This window comes from Seriola dumerili, unplaced genomic scaffold (genome assembly GCF_002260705.1).
Source record: "Seriola dumerili isolate Sdu_G_001 unplaced genomic scaffold, Sdu_1.0 BDQW01000432.1, whole genome shotgun sequence".
Classification (NCBI taxonomy): domain Eukaryota; kingdom Metazoa; phylum Chordata; class Actinopteri; order Carangiformes; family Carangidae; genus Seriola; species Seriola dumerili.
In genome coordinates, this window is record NW_019174687.1 from 6,572,468 (window position 1) to 6,592,772 (window position 20,305).

The 20,305-nt window shown below is 40.5% G+C and overlaps 1 protein-coding gene across 1 annotated transcript in view; it reads right to left on the reverse strand.

The window, feature by feature from the left end:
* Positions 1 to 15,922: 15,922 nt before the first annotated feature.
* Positions 15,923 to 20,305, reverse strand: part of LOC111233899 (zinc finger E-box-binding homeobox 1-like) — a 63,935-nt gene continuing 59,552 nt past the window's right edge. Inside the window, exon 8 of the mRNA XM_022761813.1 lies at positions 15,923 to 19,676. Coding sequence (XP_022617534.1) covers positions 18,904 to 19,676 — 773 coding nt within the window. The 3' untranslated portion in view covers positions 15,923 to 18,903. The remainder of the gene's footprint in view (positions 19,677 to 20,305) is intronic.

The window sequence follows — 20,305 nt, forward strand, 5'->3', positions numbered from 1 at the left end:
TTGTAACTTTTTTGTTTTTACGCCCAAGGACTTTAAGAGTTTGTACCTGCACTTATCTTTCCTATGACAACATCTTTATTTTTCTTCACTATCACTGATGTACAGTGTAATCAGAGCGCCCACTCTGCAGACATACAATACAGCTCCTTCAGAGACATACACACACACACACACACACACACACACACACACACACACACACACACACACACCTACACACCTTGCTCTGAATGAGAAGCAGGTGAAAGAAAATGGAAGTTGATGGAAATGCTGATTTTCTTAAAAGGTTGCCGTCCACTAACTAGAATATTAAAAATTATATAGAGGCTCCAAGATTCATCATGTTGTCATTTAAGGACTTTGAAACAACTGATGCCGGTGCAAACAAATGAATTGTGCACAGACACTGGATATCTCATTATAAAGCAAGACTCTCTCTAAATAAGAGAAATGCCTCCAGGGCACCTCTCACACTTTGTGATTAGAAAGCTTGAATAAAACACAGGCAGGGATTTAATATAATTCCTTTTTCCCGACTATAAGACGTGTTAAAGAAATGATTCATGTGAACCAATGGATGCTGTCACGCTCAGCATCTTGTAGTCGGCTTGTTCCAACGTGACATTGCACAATCACTCACTACTACCCGTTTGCCAAATGGAATAAAAAGTGGAAACTTGAGTTTTCTAAATGCCACAGAGCTGAAAGACTCATCAGAGAACAATAAAACAGATTTCATATGCAAATGAAACGGACACATGCGGCTGAAGGAAATTAACAGTTCCACAAGGGTCATTTGTGTCTGCTTGTCTCAATTTAGGAAGCTCACACTAACTCTGCTGGTAATTTTGCTGTGATCATTACATCCTCTATGGGATTTATTTTTATTGAGTGGAAAATTAAGTCAGTAGATGAGAAAATGTTTTCAGGGTGAAGATGAACCTCATCAGAGACCTTTCTGGAAACACAAAAGGCCGAGCAGGATCTGATTTGGACAGTCCGGGGACGAATGAATCACAGCAACACTGAGGTGTCCTGCAGCATCTCCTCTCTGACTGACCTGAGCTGACACGGGTCAATGGACCAGATTGTTTTGTGGTCACAGGGAGAAGAAAATAAAAACAGTTTGGAAACTTGAGGAGCAGCTCTGTGGCCGAGTGTTGGAGACACTAATTGAATTTGCTGCCTGAGGTGGAAAACAAGAGCGACCAGTCCACTGGATCCACAACTGCAGCTGCAGGTGATTGACAGGTTAGGACTAACAGACGGCGCTCAGGCTGAAGTGGGGGTCAGGTGGAGGTGTTGTTTGATGCCCAGGAAGGTGCAGAGGTCTGAGGCCAGGGGTGCAGGTTGAGGCTGGGCTTGGATCAAGGCTGGAAGTGGGCCAGAGGGCTGGTCTGGACCCAGGGAAGGGTCATGACGGGTTACAGCTTCATTCTCTCAGTGAACCCAGACTGTTCTCCGGTGTCGGAACTTGTGTCATTGAGAGTGGTTTGTGTCACTGCTATGATTTTTGATCTGGACAGTTAACTTTATTACTTTTTTTTTTTTTTTTTTTTTTTTCTACAGAAGAATCTTCTTTTGATCAGATTTTCAGAGAACTTTGATCAGTTTCAACTGCACTTATGTTGAACTATGAAATCCACACAATGACCTTTCTGAATAACAACTTAAGGACAGTTTGGGAAAAATTAGCTTTGTTGCTAAAAGAGACGAGAGGATCAATACCACTTTCATGTCCGTACGCTAAAGATGAAGCTAATAGCTGTATATTAGCTGGTTAGCTACCCGCTCCTCTAAAGCTCACTAACACATTCAGAATCTTGTTTTTAATCCTTGAAAATTTGTGGCCTGCCTAACCCATGTTAACACTCCAGTTTTTGTGTGTGTGTATGTATATAACAAACAAGATATATAACATTAATTACTGAGACTTTAGTGTCTACTAGCACCTCCAAATCTAACTTTTTTCTCCCTTCTACAGACAAGATTACTTACGAAAGACCATTATATATTTTTACTGTGTTGCTGACAGTCAATCTTATTGTCTAATATTTGCTTTCTTTGCTACCACAATTGTGTGCTGCAGAGTTTTGTCACAGCTTCAGGCTGCACATATGTTTGTTTTCTGACCAAACGGTATCATTTTTCACATCTGGATTGCGAAGAAAATATTATTTCAGTTGCAGGGTCTCATAAATCACCCACAATGGGGCCCCAAGGTGCAGAGGGAACTTTCATGCAAAAATATTCAACTGCATTAGAGGAAAAAAAGTGGTAAAGAGTGAAATACCACAGTATGTCCTCATGTATGGAGGCATTCTGTGCCTACTATAACACATGGGTTTCTTACACCTTTGTGCAAAGTTTCAAGGTCTTTCTGCACCACGGGCTGTTAATTTGTGTCCCTGAGAGGCCAGCACACCATCAGTCATGTTTGGGATGATAACAATGGGGACTAGATTGACTGACAACGATGAGTGAAGAGGGACTGGACAGAGGATACAGCCTGGAGCTGGACGGAAAGGTCAAGACCAATATAGCCCAAGGCTGAGAGCAGTGTGGAGTCTGAAGAAAAAGCCACAGCAACTTTAAATCCACTGCACTTAAGAAGACTGCACAAGCTGTTGGAATGACCTTTGGCTGGTCTGAGGACTTGAGCTTTTCTACAATGTTTGACCTGCAGAAGGACTTTTCTGTCATCTTCCTGTTTTTAAGCCGGAGTCTGAAGTGCTGTCAGCCCTGCACGCTCGTCTTCAAGCTTCAGCAGCTCCGTTTATTTCTTCTCTCTTCACTGGAAATGCTGACGGTAAATATACAGGGTCTCCTAAGGTGAAGAGGAAGGGTCAGACACTAATTCCAGACCCACCACGGTGCTTTTTTACATGAGAACTGGCTTACTCGTCTTTCTGTGGTTCTAGAGATGAATCAGTAGCTCAGTAAAATATAATTTTATATGGACATTCATGGTCCATGGAGGATGAATCCTTCCTACTTTGATTTCCTCCTAACTTCTTCCTCTAACACCACCTGCAGGTCAAAATTAAAATTTTCTAAATATCTTGAAAATTTACTTTCTTTCCTACAACCTCTACCATATTCATGCATAAATGTTCAGAAACAAGACCAGGTCAAAACCTAGTATCTGACTGGACTGCCTGTGGTCAAATCCTGATTTTATAACCGCAACATAAAGACTGTTGTGATATCAGTTATATTTGCTATAAAATGATCACTCACAGAAAGTTAGAACAAACAGAATATATCTATATTGTGTCTCTCACACAGGTCATAGCCTCTGTCTGGGATCCTCAACTCCAGAGTGTCACAGACTTTTATTTGAGGCAGACCTTCATTTCTAACTCCCTCTGTTTGACATACTTAATCAATTGCGATATTTCAGTACAAAGCCTTGTTTTGGGTTGCTCCCGTCTGCCGTGTTAAAGTTGCTGCATCATATGGTAATACAAACTGAACACTTCCTGTAATAATTTCAATTTAAAAGCCCTCTAGCGTTTCAGTGAGCAGAAACAGGGCTTGTATTGCTGTGCTGCAGTAAGCATATTGTCATTTCTGGTTGCTGGTGTTTCTGTTGCTTACATGCTATTCAGATCAGCTCGTTTCTTCAGCATTACCAATGAGTTCTCTCTGTAGATTATTTGCCATAATGGGGGCAAGGCTCAGTGTATTTGAAGCGCTCCTCTGCTTCCCTTCAGTTCCCGAGCAGCTTGGTAGACTGCCCGTAAGAAGAGGTGTAGCTCTAAGCCCCTAGTTGGCATCAATGCACAGTCAAGCCATATACTAGGTTTATACACAGTGTTGTTTAAAAAAATGTCTGTGGATAAAGCGAGAATGAGCAAAGTTGGCAACACTGCAGCTCTAAACACCCCCCCAATAGAACCTCTTTGCACCAGAAACTCCAACTCAGTGAAGTGGCATTTGGCTGACCAGTGGTGGAAATCTAATCACTGTTAGTCACGTTCCCGCTGTTGCGATCCAGCCAAAATTCTACACATTATACTACATTATAAAAAATGGTAATTGTGTAAAAAAAAAAAAGTTTAATTGAATACATATTCACACAAAGACCCTTGTTTAATGGCTGCTACAAACCCCAAACATTTCCCTACATTCACAGTGTCTCATTAGTCAATCAGTTCTCTAAGCAGCAGCATTGACAAGTCGATTTCTCTCTACAGGCACATTAAGTTCTCTTAAATCCACATTCTGCTGTGGGTCAAAAGGCAAAGTAAGAGACACTAGAGCTTATCTGGTCTTCCAGCAATTAAAAAAACATAATCTTGTAACATTTAGTTACAAGATGAGTTGTAAGAGTAAACATAAATATTTAACTTTGCTTTCAGTAAAACTTGTTTCTTGTCTTGCATCTGCAAGAAAACCGAGGCACAGAAATGTATTCCCTCCCACTGACCCTCACTGCATTTACAAGACAGATTGAGACAGCGAACACTTATTTTACTCCCCGTTCCATTTATATAAAAAAAAAAAAACAAAAAAAAACAGGGTTCTCCTCTGGTTATAAGACAAACTGTGACAGCAAACACTGAGAGCAGGGATTGCACTGTGACACCCAACTGCTTCACAGGACTGAATTACTGCCTACTGCTCACTGGGGAAAAATGAGCTGGAGTGGAGCCAACTCATCATCATTCTGCTGGAGAGAAGGCAAGACTCCCATCGCAGATGGAGGGATGCAAGGGAAAAAAGTGAAGAGAGGATAGAGGGTTAAAGCAAAGGTGTCAGATGAAGGAAGGTTGGCGAGAGGTGGTTGAGGATGAAAGAGGTTTGAAGTGGAAGAGAAGGAAGAGAAGAGCAGAAGCTAATGAGCTGGAGCCTCACAGCAGGAGAGCAGGGTGGGGTTTATACTACTCAGTGTTAATGACTTCTACTGTAGAGCGACATGTAAGTTTTTAAATGCTCTAACTTTGACTAAAGATTCCCATTAATGGCTCTCGCAAAAGATTTTCAGACATTTACCAGTGAGGACCTTTTTTAACAATGTCACAATGAGGAACTTACATCAGTATTTACTACCTTACTCTTTCTGACAGTTTTCTTTGGTCTGTTTTAACCACAGACTGAAACAGTTAGCAACCACTGAACATAGTGGAATATTTAGTACTAGCAAAGCCAGATATTTCCTTCAGGAGTTGGTATAGAGAGCAAAAACGGAACTAATGATGGACGTCCGAATGTATGCTATGTGTGAATATCAGCTGTTGGCTACCAAATTCATTATATCAACTCAAAAGGCGTTTCCTTTGGTTTATCACAATTTACTCAGCTATAGTAACAGTCACAATGTTACTGACACATGGAATACATTCTGAGGTCTTACCTATCATAGTGACCAAGCTCTTGCAAATGGACCTGATAGTGGTGGAGCTAAGGTTTTGTTAAGTAAATGTGTGTAGCCCACCTAAACCAATTTTAATCAGGTAAGGACCCTGAGTCCCTAATTCAGTTTACAAATAAGAATACTTAAATTAAGGCTGTCCTGTTTTTTCTTTGGCCTATACACTTTAAAGTGTCTTGAGTCTCTTTAATCACCTAATGAGCTATAATGCCCTGATTATTGGGTTTTGTTTACCAGACATCACACTGGAATCAGCAATAAACAGCTGTTATTTACTTTGAGAATAAACAAAATGAAATGAATATTATTCTTTCAACACACACACACACACACACACACACACACACACACACACACACACACTAGCCAGCACCCCTTTAAAATAAAGTCCCTGATGCAATGGGAGTGTAGAGGCCCGAAACTATATGGCTGTTTCACTCAAAGAGCATACTCTGACAGATCTTCCTGGGTCCGTATTCACAAAGCATCTTAAGGCTAAAAGTAGCTCCGAACTTGCTGATTCAGGAGAAACTCCTAAAAAATATTGGGAGTGTCAGTCCTAACTTTAGGACTCCCATTTTTCCAACAAAGTAATTCACATACCCACTTGGCTCTAAAAGTAGCTCCTACGTCTGGGAGAAGTTAGTAGTGGAGAGGACTCCTAACTTGCTAAGACCAAATCACAAAGAATCTTAAAGGGCCGCTGTCATTCCACATTGTGATGTTTTGGAAACCTTATACGATGCTGAATTACTTACAAGATACGACTGAATTGCGAGGGAATAATGATCGTCTTATAAAGGATGCAATAACATCTCCTACTAACCGAAACAACCCGATCAGTGCTAATATTAAGTGTCTCGCAACGCTGCGCTACTTGGCAAAAGCGAAAATGCAAGTTTACAATGCTGACAACTTTGAGATGTCTCAGCCGTCTGTACGGTCATCTATCCACCAAACAATAAATCCTTCATCCCTGAGCGAAGTGTAGTTGCACTGTTGCGTCTATTCTGCAGAGTCATTTAACCCGGGTGTGACTACCAATTGTACCCTTTTCCATTGCTGACAAAAGTTCGATGTCAGTGAGTCTTAGCGGGTTTATTAGCAGGGGAAAAGGCGAAGATCGTGCTTTTGGCTAAATGTTATGTAACATGTTGTTGCTTGTTCACTGTAGACTTCTATATTAAACCAGAGCACAATCTTCTCCTAATTATGACACAGCGTCTAAACATAAACATAAAAAAATTTGATAGTGCTGTTGTCACCAAAAGTAGACATAACATAATCCAGGTGTTGAGTTTCTCCAAACGATTTGATGTTGCATCTTAGTTGAATAATGCTTCATTTTATCAATATTTTCCAAAGAATTCCCTGGAAACTTTCCTAATTTTTCTAAAGTAGTAATTTAGCTGTTAATAACTAGGATATTTCCAAGAAAAGCCTCTGCAGCTGTTCAACTGTAACTGTTATTTTTATTTTAATACTGCTTTGCAGATAAATCTCTTGTGTCTGCATAATAAATCTTGTTTGCCTCAGCTGTTCCCCTCAACCTGGAGAATCTGTGTTCGCAAGAGGTTAGGAAAACATTTATGGAAAATAAACAGTCTCTTACATCCAAATGTATATTACACTCACATTCTTGCTGAGAAAGACATTTTGTGTGTAGAAGTAATGAGACGTTACCAGCTACAAAGCCTGCCTCTGAGCCCTTGTGTTTGTGAGGCATAAAAGGATGAAATATTGTTTTGTTTTTAGCTTCCCTTGCACTATTGGTTGCCTACTACTTGCTTGTTGCTTGGAGATTTATTCTAGATCTTTGTTTTGCCATTCTGTGAGTTGAGTTGAGCGAGTTGTTTTGCATAAGGACATTGATTAGACACCGAGAGTTAAATGTGGAGATGGTGTCTGCAAAAGAGATTGAGTTTGACAGAGGCAGACAGAGAACGAGCCGGGGGGAGAGCTGAACTCAGCGCTGCCACACTGGGGCTTTGTAACAGACGGACTGTTTCTCCCTGCTTGGCTGCTTTAATGACAGGCAGCAAACTCATTCAGCAGGACAAACAAATCACTGGGACAAACCTCAGCAGGCATCTGCTGTCTCACACTCACACACACACACACACACACACACATACACACACACACACATACACACGCGCTAACACTGCTCCCTGCTGGAAATCTATAACTCTGCTGGGGTCGTCGAATAGGAATAATACTGCATATAAAACCTGAGAAATCTGCTTTGTCTGAGTTGTGAATGGTCATGAAAAAAGCAAGAGAAAATATAGGGGACACACACACACAGAAATATATAAGCCAAATGTACGTCTTCCTTTTTTTTCTTTTTAATGTCCATCCAGCCGAGCTCACGTTTCAGGTCTCTCATTCAGGGATGAAATTCAGCTTTTTTTATGGTTTATTGGACTAAATGAGTTTTTCACCAACGAATCAAAATGAAGCTCGGCAGCAGGAGTGATAAGGACAGTCATCCTTTCTGTTACAGTAGATAACATGTGGTCTTCACTTTTCAAGTCTTTCTCCCTCCACCATCGATTTACCTTTTCAAAACACTGGTGTAATTTTACTGGCAGACACGTCAACCCCAGTAATTTCACATTTGTAATTTTCCCACCTCAATTAATTTTAGCAAGCGACAAACTCCCCCTCGTGTGAACTTATTCTTCTCCATGAGAGCTGATGGAGCTCAAACTCCAGATTTCTCAGCTGCTTAAGAAGCAAATTTGGGTGATGAAGAGGTTGTGGGTTTAAAGAATAATGAAAGTAAATCAACCAAAGATGGGTGTGGGCTGCTAGGCTAGCGCAGAAGTACCCACACTTGCTAAAACTACGCAGAGTGAAGGCCAGGGTATGCTTTTAGTAAACTAGAACAAATGACGTCAGACCATGTCTAAAGGCAAAGGTGTTCATGCTTCTTCCAAACGGCCACACTTGAAGACGGGGTGAAAAACCTGCTGACATACACTACTGATTATACACACCAACCTCGGATTAGTCACAACAACGGTTGTTTTTTGGTCTAGATACAAAAATGAAATATACTTCTAACAGTATATACTATAAACTTTAACAGTGTATATGAAAAATTGGTCTCAATTGTTCTCCCACTGGTCCAACAACCGAAGTCATTTTAACTTATTGAAGTCATTGTCCATCTCCCAGAAAGAGCTCCCTCATCTCTGCAGATAGCTTTTCCAAGAGTGTCTGTCTGTCTGTCTGTCTGTCTGTCTGTCCGTCTGTCCGTCTGTCCGTCTGTCAGTCTGTCCGTCCGTCCGTCCGTCCGTCCGTCTGTCTGTCTGGTTCCTCCTCCCCCTTAGGTGGAGAATCACACAATGGCCCTGAACCCTCACAGGTTTAATTGACGTCACCTGGTAAGTGATTGAGTGCGAGAGTGCAAGGGCTCAAAATGGTATAAAGAGGAATGGGACAGCACTTTGTGACACTTTCATATCATGTAAAACATGTTGCCTACAGTTGTGGGTTTGGGACTTCTGGTTTTACATTTTTAATTCCCTTCCTCGCTCCGTTTGTGAACAAAATAATAATATCTTATCATTTTTTCAGTTTAATGGTCGTTGTTTACTGTTTTTTTTTTTTTACACTTCTGGGCAACCCTTGGTAACCATGGTAACACCCTTGTTTAATGTCATAACGCTATGAACTTTTGATAATTCCCTCAGGCAAAATCTGCAGAAATGCGGATTTACGGTAAGAGTAAATAAAGGCCTCAGTCTGAGGGTGAACACTGGGATTGAGCCAGTGACTCTAACAGTGGCAACAAGAGCAAAATTAATCTAACAGCAGTTACTAAGCCAGCTAGCACTGGTAGCCATTATCCATTACCAGAGCCTGCTCTTCGGTGTCGTTTCTATGGCGTCTCGGGGAAGCTCGAGGCGGCAGTTGTCTCCTGGCTTCTTGAGTTGGAGGCCGTCTCTTTGTCGGGATGGTACCCTTGCTTTACTGTGCTTTACTAAATGGACCTCGAGGTGAGTCTGTATTGTAGAGCAGACGCTCTGGAGCTTTCAGTCAATGATAACTGAGCAAACTCTCCTGCTGAAGATCATGGGATGTAATTGAAAGCTCCAGAACTGCTTCTAAATGAAAGTGAGATTGCTTTGTCAACTCCAGTTTCCAAACTCAATAATGAACTTTGAGTCTTTTTATTTTGTTATTACCATTGTACTTACACTGATAAATGTATGGGTATGAACGACCGTGTAAATCAGAGTGAAAGCTAGCATGCTCCAATACACTGCTGTTCGTGGAGCTTCCATATAGTATATGACAGAGCGTTTATTATGCACATGAATACTGTCAAACATTGTTGTGACTATAATTGCAGTGTCTTGAGCAGATCTCAACAGACATCAGCCCCAAACGCTGAAGTGAAAATTGTACCTTTCAGACACGGGGCTGACAGTGACTGCCAGACTGTGCTGTACATAACAAACACCACACTGACAAGATCTACAGTTATGCGGTGTGAATATTTCAGCCTTTGTTTTGTCCTTCACGTGTCGTATTGTGAGAAGCGGGGACGGTGGAGGATTCGTGTGTCTGACTGATGAAGACACATTGAGTTTGACACATGAAGAGCTCTCACTCACCTTATGATAAGCCTGCTCCACCTGTCTGTGTGCTGTCAGGCATCTTGATAGCTGTCACTGCCATCACCTCCAGAGACTGAGACTACACCTGCATCTATCACTCAGAAAGGTTTCAGGAGTTTAAAGACCTTCATTTGGACGCCACAAGCTGATTAGTCATTTTCCATTTTGCACATTTCTGAGAGACGCACGATCTCCAGGAAAATCTCTTGTAATCTATTATATATCATGTTTTAAAAAACTGTTTTAGTCTCGTAATTCACTTTCATTTCTTTCAGTAAGCTACTGTATACAAATAATATTTGGTTTGGCCAACTGGGGCACGTGGGAGTGGAGGTTCGAGGGTTATTGATTTGTGTTGAAGAATATGTCCTGCCATCATGACATTGGCTGTGCGTGTAGAAAACCAATATAAAAGCTTTCTGAAAGAGAGAAGTTGAGCTGCAGAGTTAAAATTGTCCTACTATTGGGGAAAATGAGTTATTTCATTAGTTTGAAGCGTCCAAAGTGGCTCTAAAAATCATGAAATGTTCATGACTATACGCTGAACCTGTTCTTTCTCCATTGTCCATGACGTCCATCATGCCATGTTGTTAGTTGAAGCAATAACACTTTTTTTTTATTATTATTTTTTTTATCCTGAGATGAGACTGAAATCAATGTATACTGAACAATATTGTTTGTTTCTGGATTTGGTTTTGGATGTTTTATTTATTGAGAGCTGTGTGGAAACATGACCACTGTACCCTCCATTACCCAGAGATCAGGGGCAGCTTGTTGTCTCAGCTCTGGTTCAGGAAACAGTTCAGTGCTTCCCTGAAGGACTCCGTGACATTGATGGACACATTAACTGTGGAGTAATAGACCCTGTGACCCTCCAGTGATGGAGGCTCTCTCCTCCTTTCTCAGCCGTCCTAACTCTAAAGCACCGACTGTGTAAGCCGCCTCCAAGCAAAACCAGCTCTCACTCATGCAACATTAAGTCTGCATCTGATCGGGCAATGGACGCCATAATGTTTAGACCAGTGAGGCTGTGACTATAAGCTTTAAATCCTTGTTCTTAATCAGCATCTGCCACTGATTTGAAGAGGAGACTGCACCAGTAGTCGACTGAAGGATTTTTAGAAATGCTGAAGTCACTATTCTCCCCCAACGCACCACACCACCACTCTCAGAAAACTGACTCCAAACCAAAACAAGGACTTTTCTTATTTTCTTCATTCGGTTAATTGTTCATTTATACTTTCAGTGAACTTTAATCCCAGATGTGCAAGCCCTAAGTGCTTCTGTCAAAACCTTCCCCACAGAGCCAGGCAGAAAAAAACAAAAATATTCTCTGGGTTTATTCTCAATACATGAAAATTAGCCGAGCTCCCTTCCAAATGATTTCTCATTATTTAACATAAATAAATACCTTACGTCTGGAGCACTGAGACAGAAATAGAAGACAGCAGAAACTGAAGGGTGAGATACTACAAAAACAACAACAACAAACAAAAAGATAAAACATGGCTGATCACATCATTAAAAACATGACAGCTCTCTCCAAAGATGAATGAGTTGCGTCTTTCCTGTCCATTACCCTCAACTCGGCCGCGCGGCCTTCGCCAGCGTCAGTGTTCCTGATCAGTGCGACCAGAGAGATTGATTTGAAAGATTGATTGACAGATGTGATGTGTGTGTGTGTGTGTGTGTGTGTGTGTGTGTGTGTGTTGTCTGAGAATCCCAACTAATTTTGACAAATAGCTGTGTGTGTGTGTGTGGCATCACAAACTGCAGGAGCGTGAAATGAGCTTTAATTACTGCCTGTTATTACAGCTCTGACGGTGTTGGTGCTTCGCTTCGCTCCAGGACCAGTTTTGGTTTGTAGATGAGTTGAATATGTTGTCGATGGCGCAGGTGAGCATCGCTAAATCGCTAAACATCTGTGCTCCGAGGCATTTTAGACTGTTTCCCTCCACCTATAGATTCAGTATTCAGTCATGCTCACAGTGTTGAGTAACCTGCAGCGGTAACATCTATCATGTTTAAGTAGATGTGTATTATGAAATCATTACTATGAAGAGGCTGAGCAGCTTCCCTGTTCATACAAGCTTAATTGGAAATTTTGAAACAGTGTTTTTTAAAAAGGCGCACGGTTCAAGTGGAGCCTGCATTTCAAAACAGGAATCACCTCGCACGCCGTATTAAACTCCGCACACTGCGCTGCATATGGATTCTAAAAAGGATCCTCTCACGGTGAGGGGAGAAAGGTGTTCACACGTGTTTTCACTTAATGTCAAACACAGGTCGTCACACACCTACACACTCCTGAGAAGTCTAATCAAGCAACATAAATGAAAACAACTGTGTGGGTGGACTATAGGTGCTGAGGGGCTTTAAATGGTTGACAGAAGAACTGATTAAAGGAGCTGCTATTTGGACAATCACGGTTGACTGGGTCTGTTTCTTTGTCTGACTTTGAGCTCACTGGCTTTTCCACAAATTGAGACTTGTTTGTGTTTTGTCCTTGTGCAACTGAATGAGAACCAAGAGAATAAATATCACTATTGCAGATTTTAACATTTGTTTTAACCCTCAGCCTGACATGAGATTGAATATTAATATAAAGATGTGATCACAGCACAGAATTTCAAATCTATATGGATCATTAATTTGTAAATAATATTTGTAAATAGTCTTTAAAAAGGAGCCATATGAAAGATTTTTCTATTGCTACATAGCTAACGTTAGCATTAACAGCTGTTTAACTACCAGTCTAAAAGAAACCCGAGTTCAGCATCAAACTTAATTCCTTGACTCGCCAAGAGCTGTCTGTTTCTATCTCTTCTTTTCTTGTACTAAAGTTAGCATGTTAACCAGCTAGCTCGGGCCCTGTCTGCCCATCTCATCACTTTCCGATACTGAGTCACTGTGGCGTCCAGGCTGCCCTGAAGAAGTAGTGCTGCTCAGAGGTAGTATTATTACCTGCTTGTATTGTTATCACAACAAAGACTGAAGTTCTTGTGAAGACTGATGAGTAAACAGCTGTGAATGCTAACGTTGGCTATGTAGCAATGTGAAAACTTACAAATAGCTCCTTTTTATTGGTTCATAGTTATTGGTCTTATTTAGTGATGAAAAATGAATTGTTTAAGTATTTAACTACTTAACTTGAGGCCACAATGTTTACTATTAAAACGTTTCCTAATTTTGATGCCATCCTCAGGGTACCACCACTCTGAGATAGCTTCTTTAACTTCAACACCAGACACTTTTGACAAAATTTGGAGCATGAAAAAAGGTTTTAAAAAAACGTCCATGTCTGCTTTGTCCTAACAAATGCATGTTTAAACTTTTTTTTGATGCTTGTTTATTTCAGTGCCAACACTCTCAAGCCCTAACCAAGATTTTCATGTAAGGACACTGACCTCTCCTGCAGTAATATTTCTTTTTGAGTACTTCTTCCAAACACTGTATAGACAGTGGAAACATGCAGCTAACGGAACTTAGACCTCCACTGCCACCTACTGGTCATATTAGGACAAGCAGTTAAATCATGTCTTAATGGGTAAATTGACACAAATACAAAATCACAAAAATCAAATACCAAGTACACCCTGTCACATCACTGATTATTGTGTGGTCAGAAGTTCATGTTGACATTGTCAGCCCATAGAGAACAGTGCAACAGTGATCCAGTGACATTAAAACTGCTATACCTTGATAGCTTGAAAGCCATGATAGTTGCATTCCACCTGTAAACACCTTTTTTTTTAAATTAAAAAAAAAAAAATGTTAAAGAAATGTTTCAAATTTCCGAGACAAGGTAACAGGTTATAAAATCAGTTAAAGGTTGATAATGGCTCAGATGATGTTCACATTCTGAGCTAGCACATCACAGTTCTGCATTTTGTTCATCAACACTGGTCGTTAAAGGCATCAAATGTGTGTTCTCTCAGTTACATTAAAGCCTCTGTAAGCAGCAGCAGCTCACCATGCTACATGCTGATACTGAACCTGAACTCTGACACCGTCCTCTGTTCAAATCCTACGAGCTCAACAGGAACAAGCAGTTTCCATGAGGGTTTGTTGGGGGCTGCTCAGGTTGGGAAACAGGGTCTTGTCTCTGACTGGTCAGCCTCCTCCTGATGGTCTGGCAGGAGCAGCTCTGCCTCATTCTCAAATAAAAAGAATTTGAGTCTTTGCTCCCCTCTATGGCTCCATGCCCTCTACCCCTAAACATGGAGCATCTGTCCCTTTATATTTAATCTTAATCTTTTTCTTTTCTTTTTTTTATTGCCTTATGTTTCTTTTATATCCTTGTCCCTGTATGAAATATCATGTCTATGGTAAATCACCTGTGGTGTGTTGTGGTGTTACACCATTGATTAAAAGTGAGAGGGAGAAATGTGAGTGTGGTTATGTCTTCATTTCCCTCATTATGTTCACACAGCAGTCGCTCCACAGCAAACAAACAAACAACAAAATATCAGGTGCATCATGAACATTAACTCTGTTAAGTATCACAGAAACCTCTCACATTAAAGTTGTCATACTTCGCTCCGGGTAAAAGTGCAACACAAGCTGACGTTTCTAGTGCTGGACATTAGACTTACTTTTCAGTTTGGTGAGTTCTCCCTGAAGTGATGAGAAGAGTAACTCTTTTGTTCTCTTTGACCTTTTTAAAATGCTGTTAGACAACATTTAAGTCAAGCTCATCTTTGCCGGCTGGCTGCTTTGTGTCCTTATTACCCCCCACCTCACTATCATTTCATTGATTTCTTTTTTCCTCTAATTACACATAATAACTTTGCATATTGAAATCAGCCATGCAGATAATCTGTCATTTGTACACAGGAGAAAAAAGTGATGGTTAGATTTCATGGATTTATATTTGGATAGAGCTCAGAATTCTCCTCAGAGCTCAGGGGACACTGGCTTACATTAATAATTGTGACTCAATTATTTATGAATAATTAGTGCTGAGTTCTGCTCTCATGACACTGCAGGCTTTAGTCCTTTTAGGTATTGATTGTTGCGTGGTCTTCTAGCACCACCTAGTGATGAGTCTTCATTATTTGATTTGATTGGACTGCACTTTTGACTTCCTCCGTTGGGTTAACATTAAAAGGTGAAAGTGAGCGGCAGAAGCAAATCATTCAGGCCTCATTTGTCCAGTTTGGCCGGAAAGCCAACTCTATGTAGAGACCTGGTGTTTCCAAACTTCTTCCAGTTCAGTTTTTAAGGCCACTCTTTCTGTGTTAACGCTCAAAGCTTTAGAAACAGTTTTACTCCCCCAGCTCTGATCTTTCCCTGGTCAGGGTTTTATTTTTTTTCATTTTATTTTCCAAAGACAGGTCCTTGGACTTGATGCCTTGGTTTTTGTCCTGACATGCTATGCAGATGTGAGCCTTTCTAAACTATGTCCAATCAATTTAATTTGCCACAGGTGGACACCAGTCAAGTTCTAGACACATCTCAAGGACAATTAAAACAAATGGGATGAACCTGATTACAATTTTGAGCCACAGCAAATGGCCTGGATTCTTTTGCAAATGAGATTTCAGTTCTTGATTTATTTTTCTTTATTTGCAAATTCATTTGAATGTTTTCACTTGGTCATTATGAATAAGTGAGTGTGGATTGACTGTAGTTTTATCTACTTATAATTAAATTTACAACATGATAAAGGGAACAAGATGTGCAGAGGTTTGAATATGTTGTGTGAGAGTCTGAGGGAAGACGGCGCTGAATGATCCACATTGTAAAACCCTCTGAGACTACACAGTAGACATGAAACTGAACTGATAAGCTTGGTGTGAAACTGGACCAAAACAACCTGAAACAATTCCTCAGTTTATCCTCAGACTGTATATGCTAGTTGGCTGATAAAGCAGGAAGTGGAGAAGTAAAACAAGTGACTCAGAGATGCTGTCTTATATTTTATTGTGATGGGGAGTCATAAAAATGGAGCAAAACTAAAATAAAAACAATACAAAAAGACAGTGGATTTACAAAGGGTGTGTAGAGGACAAACAATATGCAGCCTTCGACAGTACAATGGAACGAGTTGGCACACAACAGAAAACAAGGTGTCGGGACGAGCTAAATTTGGCTTCGAAATAAAAAGGGAGGAGTAATGTCTTCATAGCAAGATCCTTCATTAAAACAGCGACGACTCATGCTTTTAAAATCACAGAGGTTTAGAATTCAGTAGCTTCATAACGACGCAAAGAGCGGATGCACATGTAACAGTTTCTATTTCTCAATTCATTCCTGTCTTTTTTCTTTTTTTTTTTTTTTAGCTTAAAACAGAAGTCATGTTTACAGAATACATGTTTTATCTTTTTTATGTGTTTTTTGTTAAAACAAACTTCAGCTCCCAGAACCACATTTTGGGATTTTTTCTGTTTGTCTTGAGATTATTTTTCATACTAAAATATATTATTGTATCAATTCAAACTACAGTAATGTACACTACAATGTGTAATAAATAACCATAAAAGAAAATATAAAAATAAGACACATAAATATAAAAAAGTCTTCTAAAAACTAAACAGGTACATTTTTTTTTTAATCTGTGAAAAGGGTTCTAATACTGCCATTGTTGAAAAAAAACAAAAAAAAACATACAGAGGACACACATAAAAACAAAAAATTAAAAACAGACTAATCCTATAAACACTGTTCGGTAAAACCAACTGAAAACACTTGGACAGAGACCACATTCACTAACGTTTGTTACCTGAAGTGCGGGACAGCTTGCAACAACTTTCTTTTTTTTCTGCTAAAAAAAAAAAAGTGCACATCTGACAAAAATGATCCTGTTACTGACAAATCCTTCAGTCTACATTTCACTTTAAACTGAACTTGGCTTTGTGTCTGTTTCATTTCCTCCTGAGCCAACCTGCTGAGTAAACGCCCTTCAAATACTTAAACATGCATTAACAGAAAGTTTTCTGTTTTGAAGCACTTCTGTAAACATTTTAAAAACTTAGACTTGTGACGTAAAGTCACACATATTAACTTGCATTTCTAAATACTTTTACCATCAGTGGGAAACTGATTATCTCAAGGTTACAAGGCATTTAATATCCACACTCGGCTCAGTCTGGACTGTATTTCTGATTTCTACTTTCCAACACAGTCCGGCACATTTATCTACTTCTAAACCTTTTTTTGTTACTGTTGGGCAACGAGGACTTTCAACTAACTAAATGAGTCCATAACAGTATTCAGGTCTATTAAAACATGCACTGATTGGCTTAAGGTCCATAGTTTCATTTTACATAGATCTTCTATGTAGAGCTACATCAAACAGTCAATTAGCTGATTTAATCATTTGTTATTTCTCTGTTTTCAGATTCTTGTGAGGATTTGGAAAACTGGTACCTCTAATTGACTATTAGTTGATTAGTCGAGTCGTCATATTTAGTTTTCTTTGTAATCTTTGCACAAGAACTGACCATTCTCTGATTCCTGCTTGTCCAAGTTGATGCTTTTCTCTGATTTACATCATGGTAAAGTGAATGTTTGGGTTGTGGACTGTTGGACAGAAAGACGATAATCACAATGTGCATTTTTCACTATTTTCTCACATTTTGTAAACAAAACTATTAATCAGTTATTCAAACTAATAGGCAGATTAACTAATAATAAAAATAATTGTTAGTTGCAGCCCTAATACTGTGTTTCCCAACTTTCACATGTGGTTCAAATACTGTTCAAGGCCTCAAAAATATTTGCATTAATTTCACAGGAAATATCTTTCAATTACTGTGACATAAATTTGCTGCTCTGTGCAAGTGAACAAACATTAGTCAATATGGGTCTTGTTTAAGTAACAGAGGGACATAATACTGGCTACATGTGTGAAGAAGAAATTATAACACTGTTCAATGGCACTTTTAACAGCACACAGGTCTTGCATAAGGCTGGAGGCATTGGGGTGGAGCAGGAAACGGCCCCGTTCCTTCACGTACAGTATGACTTCATAGATAAGCTAATAACACTGAAACACTGACTGAGAACTAAAGCCAAAATAAGGAGAAGCTTGGTAAGAAATGGCGCGTGTGTTTTGGAACTGCAGCTGAAGCCGGGCGGGTGGAGTCTGCTTTTGAATCTTCACCTGGAGACTCCACCTGTTTGGGCTGCGCAGGGTTGCAAAACTCAGGTGCCTGATGCTGGCTTTGAGGTTGTGACTCTACCTTCCCTGATAGGACAAATTTGGTTATGGCGTACAGAAGCCACATTCTCATCCCGGACTCCCCATCCCACCCACAACCCTCCCCAAGAATACTTTGTTTTCCTTAAGGCTAACAGTCAAACTGAAAGTAATGCTAGCTAGCAAAGACTAACACTAACACGAACAACATCTCGCTAGCTAGTGTACATATATAACACTGAAGGGCATACAATGCATGAGGCATGTTTCCATAGGTAAACCAGGAATACTGTAGTGCAGAGGTTTTTGTTCGTAGAACTCAATAAAATACTGATTTAGGAAACTTCATTGGCAATAAAAAGGTATAGAAATCTTTCTCATCTTTACAGGTTAAAATGTTTCAAACAAGAACAAGATTAGTAACATTGACCAAATAAACACAGAACAAAAACAACCTGGGATGTCTCAGTAACAAGTCTAACAAGTTGATGGGTGAGTTTTGCTTTAAAATCTGTACTTCTATAAACAATTTTAACACTGATATTTAATTTTCACAAGAAAAAAAAGTCACTGTTTTGTTTTGTTTTTTTCTTTTTTCAAGTTCAGGCACACCTGGGTTTTTGTACACAGTAGTGGACCGTTAAAATCAGGCAACTGCCGTGACTTTCTTCTGATGGCGAGATGCGGTTTTGTCTCAAACTCGACTTTGACGACCTTCACATTCGAACTGTCCCGAAGGGATTCTCCTTCTTTTACTTGGCATTTGTCTCCACTTCCTCTGTGGGTTCGCTGCTGTCTGACTCCTCCCTAATGCTTTTGTCCGTATTTGCTTCAGAGTCTGCCATTTCCTCCGTCTCCACGACTGCTGCCATTTCCTCCGTCTCCACACCTGCTGCCATTTCCTCCGTCTCAACACCTGCTGCCATTTCCTCTGTCTCCACACCTGCTGCTTCCCGCTTGTCTTCGGTTCTCTCCTCCATCACTTCGTCCCCCATGTGATCGTCTCCCAGCTCGATCTCCACCACATCACACGCAAACTCCTTCTCCACCTTTTCTCTCACTGCCTCTTCTGTTACCTCTTCCTCCACCATCTCCTCTCCGTCCTCCTCATCGTCATCAAAGTTACCCTCGTAGATCTCGCACTCGCCGTCGTCCACCTGCACGACCCGAATGTCGTCCATACACATGGCCTCGTCGTCTTCGTCGTCCTCTTCCTCGCTCTCCCTCTCGTCTGAGTCCAGTTGGGAGGGCGGGGTTGTGGTGCGGCTGTCCGATTGCGGCCCAGCGCCGAGCTCCAACTGAACCCTGCGCGGCCCTGACCCGGAGCCTGAGTTTGGCCCGTCCTTCTTGCAGTAGGAGTAGCGGTGGTTCATGTGCTGGGAGTACGAGCCGGAGTGAGAGAAACGCTTCCCGCACTTGTCACACTGGTAAGGTTTCTCACCGGAGTGCAGCCTCGAGTGTTCGATCAGGTGATGTTTGTGTTTGAAGGCCTTCTTGCAGACGTTGCACTCATGAGGCCGTTTTCCTGCGGATGAAACAAGACAGAGTCAGAGGAGCTTTCAGAGCTTTTCCCTGCGACACTCACTGCTGGGTAGAAAGAGTATACGTAAATTTCATAATATTAGTGTACATCAGTGCCAGTACTTCCAAGTGGATTGCAGGATTTGGTTTCTCTGAGTGATCACCTGAAATTTGCTATATGTTTATTTGATTAGTAAGAAAACAGTCAGCCAATTAGAGAGGATCAGAGCCTCCTCTCTTCTGATTGGCTCACCAACCTGTTGTTTCTAGAGCTCCAGAGAGAAGCCTGAGAGAGGAGATGTAAAACAAAGATGGTTTTTGGTGATTGGAACTACAAATATATCTTGTAACGGATCCACACTTCAAATAAAACACTGGAAAAGTATAAAGTATGGGACCTTTGAAGTCACATTAACAACATTTAAGAGTAGTGCAAATATTACTTCAAAGGGGCGAGGCTTTTTTCTTATTGTCAAAAAATCTCATGAAAAGACCAAAATCAATAATGAATTCAAACTAATTATTACTACTTATTCCTCTTTGTCATGGAGCTCAATTGTTGTTCCTCCTAAAAACAATTAAAAATGAATTGAAATGACTTAACTATTAAAAGTTACTTGGCCTCTGAAACTA